This window comes from Marmota monax, unplaced genomic scaffold, assembly GCF_021218885.2.
Source record: "Marmota monax isolate L192 unplaced genomic scaffold, Marmota_monax_Labrador192_F-V1.1 WCK01_AAM20220418_F8-fsc00061, whole genome shotgun sequence".
Lineage (NCBI taxonomy): Eukaryota > Metazoa > Chordata > Mammalia > Rodentia > Sciuridae > Marmota > Marmota monax.
Genome location: NW_026695230.1, coordinates 3,962,401 through 3,987,936, shown reverse-complemented (window position 1 = coordinate 3,987,936; position 25,536 = coordinate 3,962,401). Strand labels below are relative to the sequence as shown.

The window sequence follows — 25,536 nt, the reverse complement described above, 5'->3', positions numbered from 1 at the left end:
GGAGTAAGAAAAAAAAGATAAGTATATGAAAATACAAAGAGAATATGAGAGCTTTTTTAAATCAGCAGGGTGTAGATATATTTAGAGTTTCACTTTAGAACTTTTAATTAAAAAATTAAATAGTGAAAGAAATAGTTTTATAAAAAGGTTCTAGAAAAATGTTTGCATGATCAGATCCAGTAGTAATGAGAACTATAATGGCGGAGCATTCAGATCAGATGCTAAGCTTTTCAGTCACTTAGGGTTTGTTCTCACAGCACCATGTCTTGTCCCTGCAGTCACGTGAAGAGTGGCAGTATGTCTTCCTGATCGCTGCACTTGTCCACTATGGCGGAGTTATATTTTATGCAATATTTGCCTCAGGAGAGAAGCAACCCTGGGCAGACCCTGAAGAAACAAGTGAAGAAAAATGTGGATTTATCCATGAAGATGAACTTGATGAGGAAACAGGGGACATTACTCAGAATTATATAAATTATGGTACCACCAAGTCTTATGGTGCCACAACACAGGCCAATGGAGGTTGGCCTAATGGTTGGGAAAAGAAAGAGGAATTCGTACAAGAAGAAGTACAAAACTCATATACCTATAAAGACCGAGATGATTATTCATAACAAAACTACTTGCTGGATTTATTTTTAGTGTTTGTGATTAAATTGTGATTGCACAAAAAATTTAAAAACATGTCGTGTAAACATGTAAACATATCAACAAGGCAAGTCTTGCTGTAAAAATGAAATCAAACAAATTCATGAAATTATCATCAAGTGCAATCTGTAGAAGTTGTGAAATTACATCATTTCCATATTGGTCCTCCATTCTTGTGTTTGTGATTTAGGGTTTCACTATAGAAACAAGTAGGATTCATTGGATTCATATGCTCTAGAACTCATCACCATTTAATAAAGCACAACTAAAACAGTTGGCACATCTCATCTTACAAAAGTTAGGAAGCCAAAGCTACTTGATCATGCAAAATGCACTTATATACTTGTTACCCTGTGCTGCAAGATATCATACAGAAAGTTCTGTGTTTTAAAAAAGAAACTGTCAAATTGGTTGCATCAGAAGTTGGCAAAATTAAGTGTAAATTATGGAATTGAGATATAACTCAATTGAAGAAATATATTATGTATTAGCAGCTAGCAAGTTGAAATGAATAATTATCAAGATTGCATAATGTGGAATATTTTGTGATCCTCAAAAGGAATAGATATCTTGCAGTGTTTTATATGAAATGCTTGGGCACAAACACTTATTTTTGTGAAAGAAAACTTGTAAAGTGAGGGGTATGCTTCATGTTCTTCCATTCATTACCTAACAGTATAAAAACACTTCACATTTCAATAAAATTCAACTTTTCATGTAGCATATCACATAACTTTTTTGCAAAAAAAGATATAAAAGAAATAGACTTCAATGTATTTTTATTACAACTTTGTACTGGTTGTAACTTGCATTAGGGAAAAAATATATACACCATAAAGAATCTAATAAGAAATTTACTATGAAGGTATAGCCCTTATAATGCAATATTAACAACAAAAGGAGTTGAAAATGATTTAGATATTCTTCTTCCTTAATAATTAAATACTATATGACACTTGTGCCACAGAGCTATATATAATATGAAAAAATAAACTTAATAGAGATATTGTAAGTAGACAATTTTATTATTTAAAGTCCCACCTAAGAGATATTTGTCTTAAATATATAGGACAATAAATTATATTAAAATTATATCTATATATATATCTATATATCTTATACATATCCATACACACAGAAACATTATAAAAAAAAACCCCAAAATAGCATACACCTAATGTCGGGTTAGGGAATTGCAATTTCTACTTTCATAGAGTCATAGAATTTTAGATGGGGAAGAGGCATTTTGCTTGCCATTTCTTAATATAACTCAACAGGAATTGCAACATTTGTGTACCAAGCAATAAGTGCAATGCATAAAAATTCCTGTCTGTATATTATCTTCATTTTGCTTGTGGTAGCTTTTCTGGGTGGTTGGAATGATTTTTTTTTTTCCTTTCAAAAAAGTTAACATCAGATCTCTTTATAATGTTCTAAAATAATAATAATGCATTTCCCCATTCAACTCCAAATATTATTGGTGTATTTAATTGTCTGTTCTCGATATTTGATCTGTTCATTGTATTGTGCTAGTGACTGGAGGCCCTGCTACTGCAAATGTAAACCATAAAGTTTGTTAAAAAATGCAAACCATTCTTGACCTTAAGAAAATAAAAGTATCTTTTTGCTTTGTGTCTCAAAGTGATGTAATGTGACCATAGCTTTTGTTGTGATGAATAAAAATAGCGTGAACTCTCATTTTGTTGCAGGAAAAAAGTGTCAATAAAATGCTCTATTTATCCTTTTGTAAAAAGGAGTACATTAGTTTGGTTTTATCTTAGTTGGTAGCTTTGATGTGAATTTGACTGATGGATGCTCCAATGAAGCCAAGTCTAGGCTGAAGAGTAATAACCTGTTCAGCCACTTGGGATTTAATGGAATAATATAGCATTCTTTAGATTGTGTGAGACATGGTTTCCTAGGGAGAGTTTAAAACTAAATAGGTCTTTGAGTCAAATTCTATCATTCAATGACAGTATTGTTATAACTCCTGCTAAATTTAAAGAAAATTTGGAAACAAATTTGAAACTTGTCAGTTCAGGACTGCCACCTAATTTTCATTGCTCACATAACTTATGCTAGGTACTACCACTAATTTTTCTATAGTATCTTATGTAACTCTAAAAATGACCCTCCAAAGTAGGTATTCATTTATTCCCAGCTTACAAATGAAACAAATGGAAGTCTGGAAAATCTGATTAACTTTTCCTACGTAAAATGGAGCAATGGCATTATGTTTCAATGTTTTAGCCAAACCACTTGGCAGGGAGCAAGGCAGCCAGTTGAGTGTTTTTGCCACTGGAGAGGTGATCATTGAGCTCTGATTTCTCATTTTATGGATGTGTAGAAAACGAATGCTATATACAATCTACAGAATCTATATATCTAAATGCAATCTATAGAATCTATGTTTGTAGAATAAATAGAATCTGAGACACATAAAACTGTATTGCTCAAAGGATTTATACAATGATTTAGTTGACACAAATTATTTTAAAAATGATAAAACTGAAAATCAAAAAGGAAAACCTGGGGATGTGGTAGTGGCTCAGTGGTAGAGCACTTGCCTAGCATGGGTTCATTCCTCAGCATGACACAAAAATAAATAAACAAAATAAAGGTGTTGTGTCCATCTACAAATATATATATATATATATATATATATATATATATATATATATATATATGTTCATGCTTGTATGATTATGTCAAAATAATTGTATGATTATGTCAGAACCCCAATATTACAAAAACAGGAAAACCCACTTGATCTAGGGGGTACAGAGATTGTTATGGTTTTGAAATAAATAATCACATTAGGTATGTGTTTATTTTAAATCAGGTTTTTATTTAAGAAATTGACTAAATAAGTTATTTATTACTTCAAAAACTACCCCCGTATTAACCACTCAAATTGTCTACAGCAAGTGTGGTTTGGTAGGTGGGAATTGAAGGGATACATTTTCTCTTCCTACCAACAACTTCATAAAGAAACAAGAGACCCAACCTAACTCTAAAGGAGGTTTCATGTATCATCTCTTCATAATTTGATGGCAGGAATGAAAATATCTTGACTCCAAACTATGTAATTTTCCCAACTCCATGACCCAATATTCACATTTTGTGTAGAATTGCTCAATGGATGTCTTCAAATATTACCACCAGTCACATTTGTTTTCTCTTAACCCAACCACAAAGCCATCATCCCTTTTTACTCTTTGTCCTTCCTTTCTCCTCATTTTACTCATCACTATTAAATGTATCTAATATTTTGAAATTTGCAACATGCTTATACAATTCTATGATCACATTTGTCTTGTAAAATTGGAAGACCATGCTTCATTATTAGCATTTCTATTTTCTAGATGAGGAGACCAGACCTATGAGTGTAATTAACTTCTTAAAGATTCTCCAGGCAATATAAATGTAGTACTTGGTGTGAGGGAGATTCATTAAGTAGAGTTCAGTATTAAAAAATGAAAATAAAGGTAATCAATAATTTTGCTATCTTGAGAAAAGCATGATCAACATTTCAAAAATATGAAAAACACACAGAAAACTTAAAAGTATTTTGTAATTTGCAAATTTGAAACTACTCTTCATTTACTGTTTCAACCTACGTTCTTCATTCCATAGCATGGTATGTATATTTCCCTATTTGAATAGATTTCTCTCATTTTTAATATTCCACTAAGTGATATCAACCACAGTTGTGTGTAGGCCTTAAGATGTTTCCATTAGTAATGGACTGCAATACAATGGTGGTTCTATAAGTTACAAAAGAGCTGGAAATTTTTCTTTTGATAGGTAGCATAAAGCCTACACAATGTCAACACCAAAAAATTTACTTGCTACACATTTGTAAGATTCCAGAGTAAAGACACATATTGCAGTTCTATTATGTATAAAAGTGTAGCACATAGTGTTATGTACAATACATAATACTTGATAATATACTAATATTTTATGGATCAATGTATTTACTATATTGTACTTTTTATTGTTATTTTAGAGTTTACTCCATATTTCTTGGAAAAAATTTATTGTTAAGCAATACACCACATCACTGCAGTAGCAGTGAAGTGTATCTTGGTTTGCTGCTTCTCTTAATTGAGTCAAGAACCCACATGGAGTGATTAACCTGTATACACCTTTAGGCTGTGTAAGTGCACTATATGATGCTCACACAATGACAAGATCACCTGATGTGTTTGTTAGAACATATCACCATCATTAAGCAACACACTGACTTTATATTTAAACTACTCATCCCATACCTTATTTATGAGTATTTTAGCTATTTCTAATATTTGGCTATTGTAACCAACGTTGTTACAAAGATTTTTGTGTGTTAATATTTGCTGCCCTTTCCTTTCATTTTTCTCCTTGTGTAGACAATTTTGAGATATACAAAGTCACGCATGCATATATGCAACTATAGTCATTATGAATGATCAAGTTACCATCTGTGGCGTATTATTCCTGAGTTTGTCTACAGAGAATAAATACTACTGGAAATTGGCTTTCCTGGGGTTTCACTCGATAATTGCTTATTAAGCACCTACACTATGTGAAGCCCTGGGGAAAGAGTACTGAGATGAAAGACCCAGTTTCTTATGTCTTCCAGTTGCCCATTGAGGCCACACAGATGTGACCAGGAGAAGCAGATCTGCACATCAGGCTTTCACTAGCAACCAGGAGAAAGGGTTTTTCTTAAACCCTAAAACTCCCAAAGATAGACTGACTTCAGAATGCTTCCATTCCGTGTCATTTTTTTTTTAAATTTAAGTAAGGAAACTTTTCTGATTCACAGAGACCCCCCAGTTGCAGGGAGTCTAAGTCATTGGGGGAAATCAGCATATACTCTTCTGCTGAAAATTTGATCTAAGCTTCTAAGGGCATTTTCCAGTTCTTCAGATTTCTCTCTGTTGTGTTATTCCCCTGGGCTTCTTATAACCTGTGCATTTTCCTTTCCCATTTTTTTCCCTTACCCTATATGTCACATCCTTAAGTTTTAACAATACATAGTAGCTACTGAGATTAAGTGCATTTTGCACTGAAGTTATTGGAAGGGATTTTCTTTTTTTCTTTTCTGTCCTTATCCAAGACTTGAAACCTGAATTTTCATTCAAATGCTGTCAAAAACAATTAATCTGTAAAGGTTGGTCTAATGCTATTCATTCCCTTAAAATGCTTGAGCTTCTCTAAGGTTTCTTAAGCACCTAAAAATGGCATTATCGAGACATATCACTCTGTGCTCTGCCCACATTCAGCAGCATTCTTGTCAATAAAAACCTTGGCTTTCACCAAGAGAAAACAAAATGAAGAAATCTTTCTTGTCTTATTAAACCATATTTGAAGGCATGTTTATTAATTTGCCCTCTATGAATTGATAAAGATCCTTATATTTCTAAGAGTTTGAGGATCATTTTTCTTGATACATGAGCTCATGAGCAACAATTGGAATTGGATATGAAAAAACCTAGAGCTCTTGAGATTTTCTTCTTTATCTCCTTCGTTTGGGAGCTTAACACTTTTGGGCTCATTTGCTGTTTTTATGTCCTTTATTTATTGTATTTGTTTTCTGTCTTTTACTTTTTGTGTGTTTAAATGTTATGTGCCTTTGATTTTATTTGAAAGAAGGACGTGAAAGAAGATTTAGCAATAATAATAGGTGTATACGCACATTCGATTTTCACAATAACCTTTTGTGGTAGATACTCTTGTAAACTCAATGTTATAGATGAGGGAACTTAGGCACAGAGAAGGAAACTCATGTATACAATGTCATAAAGCTTTAATGTGGTGTTGGCATGTGAACACAAGCTGCCTGGTTGCAGATCCAGTGCTTTTCATCACTACAATCCACAGCCTATGCATAACTATGTGACTTTGGTAAATCAATTTCTTGGAACCTCCATTTTCCATATCTTATATGGTACTCTGATACCCAATTTGTAATTTGTTTTGTGTTTAAACTCAATGACATATATGCTTAGCACAGCACCCTGCATATTAGTTAAGTCACATATGCATATATGTGGCTTACTCCTTTATCCCAAGACACTCAGTAATAAAAGGTGTTAACTCTTCAAATATGTCTTCAATATCAGATCCATCATAATGGGCCATTTGGAAATATATCTCAAGTTATTTTTAGATTACTACAGATTGATTATTGACATTATTTACTTGTATTTTATAAATATCATATGATGTAAAACAAGTGTAGAACAATGAACATTATAAAATACTATTTATGTAAAATATAATGATTTATATATATTTATAAAAAATATATTACATACTTTGTAGTAAGAAGAAAAAACATGAACAGGAAAGGTACATATAGACATAGTTGCTCTGGAGAAGAAGGAAGAAAAATATTTAGCAAAGCATAACAAATTTTAAATTTAGCATTTTTTTTAAATTGAAAAAAATATTTGAAGCAAATATAAAATATCAATATCTATTTATTCTGGGAATTGACAGATAGATTATATGGTTTTGCATTTTAAAAAAATGATCAAGCCAATATAAATCCCCTCAACTCCAGAAAACATGTTTTATTGCTCTTCTGCCTTTGAATATATTTAGTTTTTAATCTCTGTGCTGCCAATGAAGATATTGTCATAATCGTCAAGGACATTTCAGTTTTCTGAATACACAGACTTCAATGCAATAGCTTTGGGAAATGCTTTTATTTTATAAAGTCAAGGTAAAGAAGGAGTTATGCACATTTATGAATAGGTTTATGAATCCAAATGAAGTTCTTCTGCACAAAGCCAACAAAAGTGTGCATGAGAATAAATGTCACAGATAAAAGCCATCTTTCCATCAGAGGCTATTGGATTGCTTCTTTAAGATTTATAAAAAGGGAATGGGGGAAGGCCTGTCTATCTCCATAAGTGTAGGGTGGAAATTAGTACGTCACCATTAGCCCAAGGCACATTAACTCTCAAGCCCAATTGCAATGGAGTGGGAGGAAAAAGCAAGACTGCTTGTAAATGAGCCTATACCTGCTATTTCTCTCTTATATAATCTAGGAAAAGTTTTGTTAGTTTGGGTCTCAGTATCCTCATGTAGAATATAAAATAATTTACATATACTCAGCTACCTAGAGGTGGTGGGGGAGCTTAAATTTACATTCTGGGATTCATAACTGTGTTTTTGAAATAACTGAAAACCACGTTTTCATTCAGTAAGTTAATTTGTCAAAAATATTTATTGAAAATGAATTATGTGACAGATGTTAGAAACAAAGAAAACTAAATAGACTCTGCCTCCATAGAACTCTTAATGCAATATGAATAAAGAGTAAAGAAATGAAGATAAAAACCATTTACAATTATGATAGATGCCATGAAAGAGAATTTGGGTCCTTTAAAATGTCAAACAGGACCTTGACCCAGTCTATCAGTTGAGAAATTTCCTAATGGATATGATTTGAAACATGAGACCTCAAAGGTGAGTATAAGTTAGCCCTGCAGAGCATGATAGAAAAGATTGTCAGAAAGGAGAAATGAAACTGCAAAAAATCCTAGGTGGAAAGATCTTGGTATGTTTTTTAATATTTTAGTGTGAAAACAGCTCTAATACTAGTAAGCAAGTGAGGTTTACTTAATAGGTAGCAATGCTAATTAGCTAAGCCTAAATGTGGAATTGAAAAACATTTTCTTTTCTTTTTTTAATTTGTTTCTTTTTCTATTGGTTGTTCAAAACATTCGAAAGCTCTTGACATATCATATTTCATACATTAGATTCAAGTGGGTTATGAACTCCCATTTTTACCCCAAATACATATTGCAGAATCACATTGGTTACACATCCACATTTTTTCATAATGCCATATTAGTAACTGTTGTATTCTGCTACCTTTCCTATCCTCTACTATCCCCCCTCCCCTCCCCTCCCATCTTCTCTCTCTACCCCATCTGCTGTAATTTAATTCTCTCCCTTGTTTTTTTTTCCCCTTTCCCCTTACAACCTCTTATATGTAATTTTGTATAACAATGAGGGTCTCCTTCCATTTCCATGCAATTTCCCTTTTCTCTCCCTTTCCAAACTCCCACCTCATGTCTCTGGAAAAACATTTTCTAACAAGCAAAAATATTCATCTGTTCTTTCAACATTCTTTGAGCTATGTTCTGGCCTGCAACTGCACTGCGAGGATAAAAAGATAAATGAGAAATGGTCTCAGTTCTTGAGAAACTCACAGTTTAATGGAGAAGAATATAAGCAGAGATAGGAACAGAATGTAAAAGCCAATAAAGGGGTACTTCTTGTGTGCAGAATCTCATAGTAGCTGGGAAGCCTACCTAACACAGTAGCTCTTTAAGGGATGGTTTCATTTCCAAACCATTACAGTAGAGTAGCAGATATGAAGCTGGTTAGAATGATCAAGCTGTTCACATAGTGCCTGAGATCTCCCACTAAATTGATCAATGGTATCTTATAACTGATATCATAGTAAGTAGAGCCAGAAATGAACAGATCTGTGCTGCAAGGAAGTGGGGAGACTGGAAGCCAGTTCTGTGCAACAGTATCAAAGAAGACAAGGAGGCAGAAGATGGCATGTTGTGGGATTATCCCAAGTGTCAAGACTAAAGCTTGAGGAGGTTCATTCCTTCCTCATCCTCCACTTACAACTCCAACCACCAAGAAGGATGTGAACTTGAAAATTTACTGACAAATCATGTTTCGTGCTTTCTGCATCTTGCATAATAATCCCAAAACTGAAGGGTCCATGTGTCCCTGACTTCTACAACTCTAGACAGAACCTATGGCATTTATTATTAAAATACTTCTTTTTTTCTCCTCTTTTAATATCCAGTCTCAAACATCAAGGTTATACATAATGAGAAGAGAAAACATAAACAGTGATTTTATTTTCTCCATCAAAGCTAGGAATGGATTTATTCTAGAAATATTCCCAGCATAGTGTCCTTCTTCAAGAAATGTAGTGCACTCAACTCAGGACATAAGAGACACATATTAATGGTATATTCAACTCAAGTTTCTAACTATAGCCTCATAATATTTTTGATATATTTTCATTTGATCTATTTCTTCTCTCCTGACAGAGCATAGTTCTTTATGGTATGTCTAGAAGAATGTATGAAAACTTGATATGTCTGAGGACTTTCAACTTCAATGTCAAAATCTCATTCGTCATCAATAAGGATGGAAATTATGGTCACTTGCATTAGGGCTTAATTCTAAAAGCTCTAGAAAGCACTGAGTGTTATAAAATGCCATGCTTAGGGTTTATCAAATGCAATTAGATGAGCAGTAAACTTGACTTCACACTATACCTCTGGTCCCTTATAATCAAACTTACTTCATTTCTTCAAGTTTCTGTACCCTCATTTGCAAAACGTGCAAAACAGGGTAACTTACTAAACTTTGGCAAAAAGTAAATGAGGTTACCTGATTTTTAAGCTTTGTTAATTTGTTGAATGAAAGATTTCAAGTTTCTCCATTTGGTTGAAGACAATTAAGTCTCTCAGGGATGCTCTGTAAAAGAAGAATTTTTAAATTAAGTGTAATTATATTAAACATATTACATATTACAGAATTCCAACACACCTCAAGATATTCTTCCTTATTTGTTATTCACCCCAATATTTTGAAATAGAATGGAGAAGAGTAAAAATTCACATCTTTCCAAATTAAAAAAAAAATCAAGACTCAAAGAAAGTCTTAAATTTGTTCAATTTGGGGCTAGAACCCAGGAAAAGTGCTAATTCAGATGTAACACAATATTCATTCTTGGATAGTATCTATCCAAGGTATATGAACCCCAGTCGAAGTAATAATTGGAAAAAGCTATTTTCCCAGAATGGTAGGTCCAATAGGAACTCCCTGGGAGGTTGGAGTAGGAGCAACCAGGTACCTGCATGAAAATCCTGCATGGGGTGAAAAGAAAGACAACAACACTGATAAGGAAAAGAATGGTCTAGAAGGCTGGTATACCATGACTTTTTCTGCTCACTTATAGCACATTATCACTTTTATTTCCATTTATCTCTAATTTATTAATAAATTACTATGTGCACTTAAATTTGTGTTCACCAAAAAAACTAAATGAAGTTTATGTTTCTTTGAAATTTATCACAATGCCCAACATTGTCTCCCTCCTAATAAATTCACAGTTTAATGAAGGATAATGGTGCCCAATCCAAAATTTTCAACTCAGAACATCACTGTGCTAGTTTCCTAAGGCTGTCTGATCAAGTACCACAAACTAGGTGTCATCAAAAAATGGCAGGGTTTACAGTTCCAGAAGTCATAAGTTTAAAATTGAAATTAATATGTCATCAAAGTTGTGCCCCTGCTGAGGAGGCTAGGAAAGGTTCTAGGTCTCTCTCCTATGTTCTGGAAGTTCCTTGGCTTTTTGGCAGCACATAGCTGCAATCTTGACAAAGAATTCTACTTGTGCATATGTTTGACTCTTGACATTTTTTTAATGAAGATACTAGTTTCATTGGATTAAGGTCCCATTCAATTCTAGCATGACTTTATTTTAACCAATTACATCTGCATTGATCCTATTTCCAGATAAGATCTAATTTTAAAGCTAGAGTTAGAACTTCAATACATGAATTTTGAGTAGACAATTCAACACATAACAATCTCCCTCTTAGATAATCTATCAGATTCCCAGTTTTTAAGATCTTGTGCAATGCAGGGCGACAAAGGAGCTGCCTTTACTGCAAATCTCTCCATTTCACCAGTTTTCTCTGGATGATGAGATTCTTGACCAGCACTGTTAGATTCAGCTCAGCATGAGCACCAGTTTTCCAGCATTGTCTCCAAAATGTGAAAGAATATGTTCATTTGATACCATCATTAGCACCATCCAGGATGTGGAATGCCAATCAGCAATGCAAAAGTGAACATGAATTCCAGGTAGTGAGGAAGGCATCACAGAGATGCTGTACTGCCATTTTGCTGACAAGATGTCTGTCTGACAAGACACGTTGTTTGATTCCTTCAAGGATCAAGTGGAAGACTGTCTTATCACAAAGGGCAAGAAATAAAATGAGCACAGAGACAAGGGCTTAGAACAAGTGTACTTGGCTGTGTGACTGGTGTCTGAAATCACTTAGGAATCTGATTTATTTTACTTGCTGATTTTTTGTCTTAGTCTAACAACACTCAGAAAAGTCAGTGAAGCTATTCTATGTGACAGCAACTTCAATCCCTACAGAAGGTGGAGCTATTATTTGGGGGTAATATATTTACTTAAGAAACAGTTAAACGCATCTCAAGTTTAAATAAGCAAAGTATATGAAACTGAAAAAAACTTTTGGAAAGCAAATTAAGACAGAATCCCTCTAAATTGTTATGCCTCTGGGTTTTAATGAAGTAATTTATCAGTTAACTCAGAAAGCCCACAGCCATCTTAAAGTTCAGTTTTCTTTTGGGAGAGCATCCCTCTTGTTTCTATCTCCATCTGAGTTCTTGATTGAGCCTCTGATGTGTTAGGTGCTGGGAAATCATTTCACCCACCAGCCACTGCCTGTACTATCATAAAGAATACCTGCAAGGACTCTTCCTGATCTACCATGGTGGCTTGTTTAGGGACATGGCTCTTGCATGGTTCACCATTGGCCAATTAGTTACAAAGAGGTAGATGTTTTTGAAAGGGATACCCCTTTTTTTCTGGTTGAAGCTGACTCTTTCCAGGGTACATTGCTTGGCACACAGAGTTCTGGCTGAGCTTCAGCTCTTACTGGCTTCTCTTAGCCTGGCCTCTTTATGCAGGTTAAATTTTGCACTAAGTTATGAGTGGTTTAAAAATCTCCTGATTACCACTCTCATGTTTCCTTCAGTCACTCACAGCACAGCCCAAGACAAGCTAAAAGTTCCCAACAAGGGATTTTTCAAAGAAAAAAATTTAGAATTATAAAAGCAGTTTTCAATTGGACACTACGGGGATTACAACTGAAAGCCTTATAGAGACCAAGTATATTATGCAAAATAAGGAGGAAAGTTGGTGGGCAACCTCACACCAGCTGAAATGGGGCTGCAGCTACTCAGTCCTAGAAGTTTATGGCCCTGTGGGTATGATAGTATGTTTTTTCCAGAGAGGGCTGCAAATCTGGATATTTATACAAATGTAACATTTTTCTTTGAGTGTCAGCAAGCATAGTGGAAACTTAACAAACAATACAAGCTGAACAAAATGCCTCCAGGTCAACTTGTCCCTTAAGTTTGCACTTCGAAATCTCTGGTCTGATACTTTTAGAGTCTAGATCGTTGAGTCTCCCTTAAGTATCTTTTACAGATAGGATGCCTTGGATTGATTTACTGGTAAGGTTAAGAGCTATCTAACTACCTTGCTCTCAATCTGTGTCTCTGTGGTTGAGATCGCTTCTCCCCTTTATTGTTGCTATATTAAAGGAAACATCTACCCATCTCAGAGGCCAGGCAAGAGATTCAAGTCCAAAGAAAGAAAGTACTTCCTGCCTTATCCAATCTTGAAGCCTGCACTCTATCATTTAATCAACTTTGACTGTAAATATACATAGACATATATATATATATATATATATATATATATATATATATATATATATATATATATCTCCTGGATTTTATTTTGTGATAGTAGGAGCAAATGTGACTCCATTTTGTTTTATGACTTCATCCTGTAAAACTACCATGCCAAGTAGAAGAGTCATGACTGGGGCAAAATGTTCTTTTCCTTTTGCTATAGAAACCTTTAAGAACATGGAACTACCTAATGGGGTATTGCTTCTGTAACTAGAGTAACGGGGATCTGTTTCTGTAACTGGGGTGACTGGGCTAACTGTGATTGGTTAGGCTTCCCTCCGCTTGATTGCACTGTTCTGCTTCTGTAACCTGGCTTGCTTGCATTGGCTAGACCCCTCCAAACATCCCTTTTGCGTTTTTCAGGCTTATAAGGAGTACCCTTGAAATTGTTCGGGGCCGATCAGGGGAACAGCTTTATGTTCTGGTCAGCCACCACTGGTGTGCTTCAATAAAGGCTTGATTCGATTATATGTGAGTGGTCTGGAAGTCAGTTCATGAAACCCCGGGACGAAGCTTTAACTATAACAATTGCATGTTTAGGAGACAGATTTTTTTTTTAAAGTAAATAAGTTAAAAAACAATTTCAGAATGTTTTGTGTTAGAGCCAAAATAAAAGAGAGGTGAAATAGAAAGGATGGTGTTCTATTTAAATTCGATGTCAACATAGCCTCTCTTGAGAGAAATCTTATGCAGGGTAAGCAGAGAACAACAAGGTGGAAAGTCCTATGAGTCATATGTTTAAGGAATGCTCTCAGGAGAAGGGGAACTGGGGGGAAAAGAGGGCAGGCAAAGAAAGCTAAAAAGGGATGTGATCCCAGCTGGGGTCTCTTTCGGCTTATCTCACTAGGAGCTCTAGAACATGAATTGAGGAAAAGGCTAAACTTTTTTTTTTTTTTAATATTCCTGTCATCAGTCATTGGCTGCATTCTAATCCCTGAGGGGGGAAACACTGTTTCTAAGGCCCAGGAACAGAGGACAATTCTTTGGAAAAAGTGGAAGCTACCAGTTGTTAATAATACATCCATCAGCTGGAGATGGGTGGCCCAGCCAGGCAAAGGGAAAATGGAGGTAGACAACCACATCTAATACAGAAGGCGGCATTTAATTTGGGACCTAAAAGTAAGAAAGAGTTGCCAAGAAAATAACTGTAAGAACAGAGCTTCAGGTCAAAAGAAGAGAAAATGATCCTCCCCAGCATGGGAATGAACTTGGTCAATGTTTGTGGAGTGCAATGAAAATGTAGAACATGTTCTAAAATATGCCTTGAAAAATACAGAGGAAACCAAGACCTGTAATGGATTTTCTTGTGCTATGTGAAACCATTTTTAAGGTTTTGAGCAGACAGCAAATATATATATATATATATATATATATATATATATATATATATATATATATATATATAACTTAAATTCAAAAAAAGAACCTCATTTCTTTTGAGGAGGATAAATTATAGGGGAAACAAGAATAGTGATAGGAGATGACTGAGTTCCTGCAGTATTCAGTTAAAAGTAGTGTTAGTACTGGGGCAGAAGGCACAGAAAAGATGAGAAGCCACCTGAACTGCAAATTATTTTAAAGGAAGAACTGCCAAGATTTCTGGAAGGACTGAATTATGAATAAATAAATAAATAAATAAATGGAGAATCAGGGATAACCTCCAGAATTTTTGTAAGAAGTGGTGACTGACCTTGTTTGTGACTTAGCATCTTCCATTTCATCCCTTCTTTCTAGTGTGGCATCTGTAGAATTTGAACTGGATTGATCCCACCCCATTTCCAGAAAGGGTCTCAGTATAAACCTGTCAGGTTAATCTTATCTCTCTTGGCTAGGTCAGTAGTTGGCTTCAGTAGCCTTGACTTGGGTCAAGTAATACATTGCATTATCTTGACTATAAGATTCCGTTCTAATCTACACCATTCAGTAAGAAAATGAGTATTTTGATTCTTCTATAAGGAAAGAAAATTTTTCATTTCTTCCTGGTTGTCCATGAGGAAGTAATTCTCCCTAGATCTGGCTCTATGTTTTCTTGTAACCATAAAGCACACACTAACAAATGAATCTGAGTCTTGTAGATGTGCAGAGCTTACCCTGTGTAAAATGGGGCTGGGAGCCCAGACTCTGTAGTGTTTATTAACTTTTAACCCAACACTTTCTAGTCAATGTAGATTTCAGAAGATCATGTTAGGAAGGAAGGGGTGGAACAATGCCAAAAACTGATGAGAATTATTTAAAGAAGGACAGACATTAATGCTTAAATTTTGCAGCATGAAAATTTTTGTGGCATCAATAAACACTTTTTTTCTCTTGTGACAAAGCAGAAAAGAGTTAGCACATGTAACTCCACAAGATATTTGCTATTTTGGAAGCATATCACTCTAAATCCAGACTTGGAAATAGATGTTCTCTGAAAGAAACAGTATTTGGAAATGCATGTGTGCCCAGCATCAACAAACATTCACAATAGCACATCAAACATTTTAGCACCTAAGTTCCACAGCTTCTGGGACACTTTTATTTCTGATTATAGTCTCTTCAAAACACTTGAACAAGTAAATGATCCATATGTGTGGTTTTCCAAGAACTAAGAAATTGTCTACCACAAAAGTGGAGTTAAATTACCACCATCTGTGTAATAGAAGGTAATTGTTGTGAAAATTTCTCAAATTTCTACCAGTTCCATAAATAATTAAACAATCCCAGGAGTGGAATAAGTCTGATTTTAATTATAAGATACTTTGTGTCCATCTAGATATCTGTGCAAGAAGATAACTCTTCCTAAGCCCTTGACCTAGAAATACATCTGAACCCTGAGAGATGGCAGTTTTACTTTTCCAAATTTTCCTCTGAGGAATCACTACCTTTTCTCAGGATATTTGGAAGCTGACCTTCTTGACAAGTCTGCACATAATCTCTGCTAGGGTTGAGCTAGAATGCCCTATTAAAGATTTTTTTTTTTTTGGTTGCTGAAGCATTAAGCTTACTTCTTACAAAAATATATTCAAATTTTCTCTTGTTGCCTTAGCAACTTAAGATATGTCCCTGTTTCCGTTTTTTTTTTTAATTTTTTTTATTGGTTGTTCAAAACATTATAAAGCTCTTGACATATCATATTTCATACATTAGATTCAAGTTGGTTATGAACTCCCAATTTTACCCCAAATACAGATTGCAGAATCACATCGGTTACACATCCACATTTTTACATAATGCCCTATTAGTAACTGTTGTATTCTGCTACCTTTCCTATCCTCTACCATCCCCCCTCCCTCCCCTCCCATCTTCTCTCTCTACCCCATCCACTGTAATTCATATCTCTCCTTGTTTATTTTCCCATTCCCCTCACAACCTCTTATATGTAATTTTGTATAACAATGAGGGTCTCCCTCCATTACCATGCAATTTCCCTTTTCTCTCCCTTTCCATCCCACCTCATGTATCTGTTTAATGTTAATCTTTTCTTCCTGCTCTTCCTCCCTGCTCTGTTCTTAGTTGCTCTCATTATATCAAAGAAGACATTTGGTATTTGTTTTTTAGGGATTGGCTAGCTTCACTAAGCATAATCTGCTCTAGTGCCATCCATTTCCCTGCAAATTCTATGATTTTGTCATTTTTTAGTGCTGCGTAATACTCCATGGTGTATAAATGCCACATTTTTTTTATCCATTCATCTATTGAAGGGCATCTGGGTTGGTTCCCCTGTTTCCGTTGATGGAGATTACCCAATGATGCTTTAAAGGATACTGTGGGGGAGGGGTGAGAGTGTACTACTTGGGAGTATGTAGTTAACATGCACAAAGCCCTGGGCTTGATCCCCAAAAGCATTAAGGAAAGGAAAATAAAAAAGAAAAGTAGGTTACCATGACAGATGCTCAGGGTTTTAATTTAAACAATTAATTGAATTAATAACTTAACCAGATTTAAAAGTTTATCCTCTCTGCAATGGACATATTTTGAGATTCTTCCCATTATTTTAGCCCTCATCTGTGTGTGTGTGTGTGTGTGTGTGTGTGTTACTGGGGATTGAACCTGAACCCTTAGTTTTACCACTCAGCTGCAGCCCCAGCCCTTTATATATTTTGACAGGGTCTTGCTATGTTGTTCAGGCTAGCCTTGAACTTACAAACCTCCTCCCTAAGTCTTCTAAGTAGCTGTGACTGCAAGTGTGCACTACCATGTCATGCTTATTTTGTCCCTCTTTGCTTTATTTTTCCAGATTACTGATTTTATCAATAACAATGCTTTTATTTTTCATTTTCAATTTATTCTGTTGCTTTTGGATATAATGATGCTTCTTCTCCTGAGTGGCATCCAAAGGAACTGATAAAATCTGAATTTCTCCCTATGCTTCCTGCTTAATGTTAATTAGGACTCTTTCTGGAAAGAGGAAAAAGTCTAGCCCAAATTAAAATGTATATAAAACTGAAAAAACTGCATCAGTATACGAATTTCAGGAATAGATGTATCCTATCTCTCAAAGGCTAAAATTGAGGACTTGACTACTTTTCTTTCTTTTAAATTTAATCCACTCTGTGAAGCCAACTATAGTTTTCTGGAAATAACAAGTTGGCAAAGAACATGATGTTCTAATCAAGCAAACCTGAGTTTAATTCATATTCCTGGAATTAGTGGCTTAGTCAGTTCCATTTGAAGTTTGTGATTTGAAAACTGTGGACAGGATGATAAAGAAGGAGGGGGTGGATATTAAAGGTCAAGGAAAGGTGATTTGTTGACAGTTTCCAAATATTCCCTTTGATCCCCATTATTCTACATGCACATCAGCTCTTGGAACTAATTAGATTTCTGTAGGCGCAGGTATAAAGTAGAAATTTTGTCATGAAGTTTCTGATGAGACACTGAAGTAAGAAAAGAGAGCTGAAATGAGGAATTTATGTGATGACAAAGGAAAATTTAATGAGACACTTTCAGAAACAGAAATAGATGCTGGGGCATATATTTAGGAATCCAACAACAAAGAATATGAGTATCAGAGTAGGCAAAAAATAACCTGTATAGTTGTTTAGAAGTACATATCCAAATATATCTACTGTTTTGGCATAGGAAAGTAGCATGCTGAAGAGAGAAAGTAGATGCTCACCCAAACTGTGACATTCTTTCCCTGAGCTAACAGATGTACTGCCTCTCCCAGTTGTTTGCATTAGGTGTTCCCATGTGACTAATTTTGGGTCAATGAATGTTAAAGGAAGTTCATAGGTACCACTTTTGAGCCTGACTCCAGAAATCTCCCATGCCTCCGTATCTCTGTACTAACTCTTATCTTATGAGTTGGCAAGATCCAGAAAATCCCGTGTAAGAATTTGAAGCAACCAGAAGATGGCAAAGCCACTGGTAGATGGATCTTGGGTTCTTTGAATGAATGAATGTAGTAAATGTCCTGGGTAAACCATACTTGACTATAGTTTAAGCAAGAAATACTCTTATTCTGTTGAACACTGCCACTGTAGCTTGATGTAGTAGTCAGCGTGCCCTGACTATTGCACATTAATATAGAGTTGGGTTAGTTTTTGAAAATAAAAATTATGTAGTATAACAATTATCTTGAGAAATAAAATAAGAAATGGCTACAAATGGTTTACTTGGTATTAGGTTTATTGGCAAATTTAAATATTTTTTTCTGGGATTTAAAACAAATTTTAAAGAAAAATATACTGTAAATAAAGGTTTGTTTTAAGAAAATCTAGCAGGGTTTGGTGGAGCATGCCTATAATCTCAGCTTCTTGGAGGATGAGGCAGGAGGATCACAAGTTCAAAGCCAGCCTTAGCAAAAAGTGAGGTACTGAGCAACTTAGTGAGACCCTGTTTCTAAATAAAATACAAAATAGGGTGGGGATGTGGCTCAGTGTGGTCAAAATGCTCCTGAGTTCATTCCCCCATATCCCTGCCTGCCCCCCAAAAAGGAAAATCTAAACAGGAAGGCATGTTAGGAAATTACTTGTACTCTGTGTTCATTTGTATTGTTTTTGTTTTTGTTGTTGTTTTGTTTTGTTGTTTCTGGAACAAAAGAGCATGGAAAGGTTGATTGAGTTTAAAAGGATGGAACAAACTCTCCCCCAAAGTATTTCCATTTGAATATTCAAGGAACTTCCATACCTTCAAGTTGCTCTGCCAATAGGTCCACAATAATCAGGAAAGATTATTTCCTATATATGAAAAAAGTTTCTTTGGAATGAAGAAACCTCTGCCTGAATAAGTTTATGGGAATTCTAAAACACCAGTTGGATCAAATACAAACCAGGAGTCTTAATCCTAGGAAAGGACCCTGGTAACATGGAGTGACCAACCCAGTGAAAACTGGTGAGGACACGAATATAGCATGATCCTTAGGTCGAGACCTGCTTGTTGTAAGAAAAGACCTCAACACAGTAGCTTATATGGCATAAACAATCAAGATCTAAGTTGACTTTTATCTTACCTCCTGGGAGGTGAGTCCAAGGAGAATAGAATGACTTAACAGTAGTGAAGATCAAGGCGTCTTCATTGGGTTACTTTTCCAACCTGAGTTGTCCTCACCTACAGGTCCAGGGATGACCCTCCTCTACTTCTGCATCCTAGAAGTTCAACCTAGGGCTCATGTTACATTGACCCAAACCTAAATAGAACCATCTCATCTTCAAAGGAGAATGGAAAATGTAGTGTTTATATGGATGACCCCATATACAGTTAACATTTCTCTTAATAAAAATAAAAAGAAAGGATAGGTTTTAGGGGTTAATTGAAATTATGTTGTATACCTGGAAGGATCCTAGAAAACAGAGAGGAGAGAAAAACCAAAGTTAGTTAGAACCATAACAAAGAAGGGTGGTAGAAGAAGAGAATGGAAGGTAAATTGGCATTGTGTATGTTATTGTGTTAAAATTACCTTTCTTGTTAAAAAAAAAAAGAGTCCACAGGATGCATTTAGTGACTTTCAAAGTCCTGATTCTGTGAAGAAAATTCTTATGATATTGCTATATATTGATGAATGCTATCCGTGGGACTACACTGACTCTTGTTATGAATTTTAGGCATGTTACTTATTATTCAAACAGAGCTTTAGGAAGGTATAGGTACTGACACGGCTGTGGTGAAGATATCTGTGAGAAGTGCAATAGCTAGGAGATTCAGTGAACCAACAATAAAATTAATAGAAAAGATATCCAGGAAAGGTTAAATAAGGACGAATCTTTGATGTCAAGATCATGGCCACCCAGCCTCTGTGAGTTTTATTCCAACCTTCTCACTCTGGTAAGATGCAATTAATTCCCTCCTTGTCTGGTGAATGACTAAGACTTAGGGGGAGGATTCAGATGACTATTAAGGACTTTTTCTAGACTCAGAGAAAGCTTTCCTTGAAGGTACTGAGCACTGGACTTGCCCTTTTCTCTCCTGCAAATACGAGCATTTATAAGAATCAGATTACTTTCCTCCTCACATTTGTCAACCTGATTTGTCACCCACTGATTCAAATACCCTGAAGATCTGGGTCTATGCTTTCCTACAGCTACAAATCTCCACTCCATTCCCATGCGGCTTCTCTCCTCTTCCACTGTAATTTATCTTATTGTGACCTTTTGATAAGCTTAAAGACCACAGAGGTATGTGCTCTTTAAATACAGGAGAAGAATATATACTTAAAAGAAAGGTTTGATTAAGACAGAAAGGTAAAGTTCAGCCATTTTTCAAACCCACTTGATGTGAATTACATTGTCTGTATCATCAGAAGAGGAATTTCACAAATAGTCCTCACTCACAAGGTGATTTCTCTTTCCATCTTTCTTTTGCATAAACTAGCATGAAAAAGAGAAATTCAGGCCCTATTGGAACAGTAAATGTTTTGTAGCTGAAGTTTTCTATCAATTTCTTTCTTTTTATTTATTTTTTTAAAATTATAGTTGGACACAATACTTTTATTTTGTTTTTATGTGGTGCTGAAGATCGAACCCAGGGCCTTACACATACTAGGCAAGTGCTGTATCACGGAGGCACAACCCCAGTTCCTCTACCAATTTCTCATTAGCCAGAACTAGTAATTAATATTGCACTAAGCAATATTAGTAACTACTAATTAATATTGCACTAAGCAAGCATGCATTGAACACCTTCTAATTACCACAAGACAATCCAGAACCTAACTGCACAATCCCTCATGTGAAGTAGACCTATGTTCCTTTATCAGGACAGTCATTTAAACGCTATGCAGCTTGAGTAAAGAATCTCCACAGTGCCTCACAAATCCTATCCTGGAAGCGGGGATAATAAAAATACCTACATCATAGGGATTATGAGGAAGAAATGAAAGGGCATGCATAAGGGATTTAGGGGAGGAACTGGCATATAATAGGTACCTAATAAATGGACCTTGTTAGTATAAAATAGTGGTATATCTTGAGAATCCTATGATGAATGGCATGATTCTTGGCTTTGACGGTCTTTGATGGGCCAGAAAAAAGAGGGTTCAGAGACATAGAAGAGAATGTTGAAATACACTGTCTCAGAGGAAATTTCAAGTTTTACAGTTAATACCATCTGAAGGAGAATGAAAGATCTGAGAACAGGTTTTGATAAAAGGTGGAGATACAAAACTATACTAGGTGCATTACAGGAGGATGGTTAAATCTGTGTTGGGAAGGCCTTAGTCAAGGGAACAGTGTCACTGAAAGCCAAAACTGAGCCTGTGTGTGATGATGATTTTCTTCATTTTTCTGTCTTTTCATTTTCCTATTATTCCATGCAGTTCTGGTTCTGCAGACTTTATCAGAAGTAATACATTTTACTAATACACCTATTTTTTTTAATTTAGGAGAAAATTGTGTAATTTAGGGAAAAAAAACAGAAATACTATAAGTCAGACATTCTGCAGTTAGTACATAGTGAGAGAATATTTATTATCTGAACATTTTTAGTACTAAGAACAGTGCTCTTGACAAAGCCAAATTATCATATCATTGAACCCCAAAATATGGAAAAGGGCATGGATACAGGGACGGGTCAAACATCACAGACAATAATTCAACCTGCAACACGATATAATTTTCATAAGTTTTATATGAGCAAATAAAAACAGACCATGAATCCTTCTCTAATGTTCTTTTCAGATAAGATTTCTGGAGAAACCAGAGGCCAGGTGACAAATTAGGTAGAGTCTTTTAGGTCAAGATAAAAATGTTGGATTTTTATCTTAGTTTGAATGGGAACCACTAAAATGTTTTAAGCAAATGGTGAAGTAGCATATCTTAAGTAATATATTTTAAATATTTATATTCTATTTATGAGTTATTATATGGTGGTTTCAGTATTGACATACATTGTAGATGGAGACTAGTGGAGATTATGTACACATAGGAGAATTCCCAATGTAAGATGGTTTGGTTTATGATTTTTAAACTCTATGATGATGCAAAAGCAATGAGTAGTAGACACTCCTCCACCTTGGTAGGGGAACTCCAGAATATCATGGGGAAGGATGTGGACACAGGGAAAGGTAAAGCATTGCAGCTGCTAACTCAAACTAAAGCATTATATAATCTTCATAAGTTTCATATGAGCAGATAAAAAATTATCATGGATCCTACATGTACTTTAAAAACGTTTTTTTTTTTTTTTTTTTTTTTTAGTTGTAGATGGACATGGTAACTTCCCTTTATTTATTTATTTTTACGTGGTGCTGAGGGTTGAACCCAGAGCCTCATACATGCTAGGTGAACACTCTACCACTGAGCCACAACTCCAGGCCCTTCCTGTACTTTTAGTTTACACTTTTCATTAATGCAAGATGGACAAATTCAAGAGATCTATTACACAATATAAGGACAACAGCTAAAATTGCTGAATGTTATACTTAACATTTGCTGAGAGGAAGATTAAATTAAATCTCATCATACCCATTAACTATCTAGACATACTATGTACATTAATCAGTCAGAATGTGATCATCATTTAACAACATGTAAGTATATAAAAATATCAAATTGTTTACTTAAACTTATACAATGTTACTGTGTCGATAAAAAGCTGCTATTTTTTACTTTTTCAGTTTAAATTTATTTTTTATCTGATACATAAAAATATAAACATTGTATGTAATTATTTTTTTACAAAGAGATTGCTTCCAAATTTCAGGCATAGCAACTAGTTAGGTGGGGGAGGGGGCTTATTCCCTGAGGTGGGAACACTGAAGAATAGCATCTTTGGTGGGAAGATGAGTGTTACCTCTAATGGCCTGTGTTTCTTATTTTACTCCCTGTTAATTAACTATATATATAGCATAGGGTTTTAAAAAAAATCCTATTCTAAAATCTTGGCACCTAAAATTCTGGCTGCATCTTCAGCTCACGGTTGCATTCAAATAAATGTGTTTTGTATTTTATTTATGTGTTGTGATGGAACAAAGTTAGAAATGGAATGGGTTTTGCCCTATTCTATTATTATCAGCTCATCAGATGAGGAGTTAGTCTGAAATGAATCAACTATGAAAAGTAAAATTTCTATGGAGAATTCAGGAAAATCCTGAATGATAGCTGAGAGTCTATGGAATGGCCAATTGCAGACATAAGCCACGATGCCTGGCCCAAAGTCTATTTTTAAATAAGAAATATTTTCATAGACTCTAGGTAGCATCTTTGGTGTTATCTGTCTCAATATCTGAACCAAACTTTGGATGGGGGGGGTGGTGGTCCATTCTCCTTCAGTAAGGTGATGGGGGGAGGAACTGAGCAGTGTCATATAACACTTAGGCAATCAAGTCACTCTTGGGCACAACTAAATGATTCCTGACTATGTCACCTGATGACTCCTCTCTTCTACCATAACTCACAGAACTTGTAAAATATTGATGCCTCTTCCCACAGCTAATAGTTAGTCTTTACAGGTTTGATTGGATTGAATGTCGGTGCTGGTATATCTAAGGAAGGACGGCTTCCTGAAAACAGAAAAAAAAAAAAAACTTACTAGTTTTGATTATATAAATATAACAATTTCCCAGATTATAGATTAAGCAATGTCACAAGAAACATGTGACTCATAAGCTGCCAGAGCAAAAAATGTGAAAAATGAAGAGACTGTGTCATTGGGACTGAAGTGGTGCCACCTCCCCCCAGGGGAAACATAGAAGTCATTCCTTTTGGCTGTCAGGGTTGCTGTTAATTTTGTATGCAATTGCCAGCAAAGTGCAAGAAGATGTATGAAGATGAATTATTGATTTTCACTTGCATTTTGATTGGAGCAGCTTTGCAGCTTATTTCCAAGTAACTCTTTTCATCTTCATGGCAATAAATACAAATATCAGTTTAATTTATCACCTTGCGTTAGCACCTTCATGATAAATTGTATTTTTGAAACAACTAACCATTTCCTCATTAGAACCAGCAAATGAAGAGCTACAGTTGAACAAATTCTTCTAATGTCAAAATTTAGAAATAGCAACTTTCAGTGGAAAAGATTCATGGAACAGTGAACACAGCTTGTAGAAGGTTTTAAGCATAATAAATTGTGTAAGCTTGAGGACCAAACTCTTCCTGTGGAAAATATCGTGGAGGGTGATTGAGGAATATATTCTTTTGCTCAAACTCAATTTCCCACATTATGAGAGCCTCAGTTTATGTTAACCCTCTGTGTTTCTGTGGTTTCCCCACTCCCCCATCCCCCATCCTGCAGGAAGAAAGGCTATATCTCGCAGGGTTCTGAGCGAAGCTACATTACTCTAAAAGCACTCACCCTGCATGCCTTTTTGTTTGCTGTGTCCTCTGTAGTGCTGAAGAGCTCTTGTCCCTTTCTTCCATTTGCTTAGGAGACAGTGCTTTCAAAGAACAACTTGGATAGCTATTGGCCACAAAGTAGACCCCTCACGGCTCAGCAGCTGTTTGAAACCTTCTGGTCTCAACATGCATAAAGATTTGATCTTTTAAAATTTTATTTAATGAGGATGGTAACAGACTCACAGCTTCAGAATAGTTCACCCTATCTAAAATCATCACATTTTACCAAAGTTTTAATAATTCAAAAAAATTTCAGTATGATCTGCCCCCCCCCACCAACAAAAAATCAGATGCTTTCTTCTTTATCAGGCTGAGAAATGAGGTTCATCAACTTAACCACACACACACACACACACACACACATGTCTTATATCTGATAGCTTGTTTTTAGTATAGTTCCAATATCTCTTTCTTTGAGAAATGTTGGTGGAAGAAAGTTTTAATTAGGTATAAACCATGTTTATTAACAATTATCTCCCTAAAATGTTATAATCAGTAGTGAAAGTAATTACAAAGAAATGTCACCATATTTTTAAACTGTAATGGTGATGTATAACTCATTTATATCTTTAGT

At 35.2% G+C, this 25,536-nt stretch overlaps 1 protein-coding gene across 1 annotated transcript in view; it reads left to right on the top strand.

Moving 5' to 3' along the window:
- Positions 1-2,361, top strand: part of Slc17a6 (solute carrier family 17 member 6) — a 39,454-nt gene extending 37,093 nt beyond the window's left edge. The window contains exon 12 of the mRNA XM_046438277.2: positions 279-2,361. Coding sequence (XP_046294233.1) covers positions 279-614 — 336 coding nt within the window. The 3' untranslated portion in view covers positions 615-2,361. The remainder of the gene's footprint in view (positions 1-278) is intronic.
- The last annotated feature ends 23,175 nt before the right edge of the window (positions 2,362-25,536 follow it).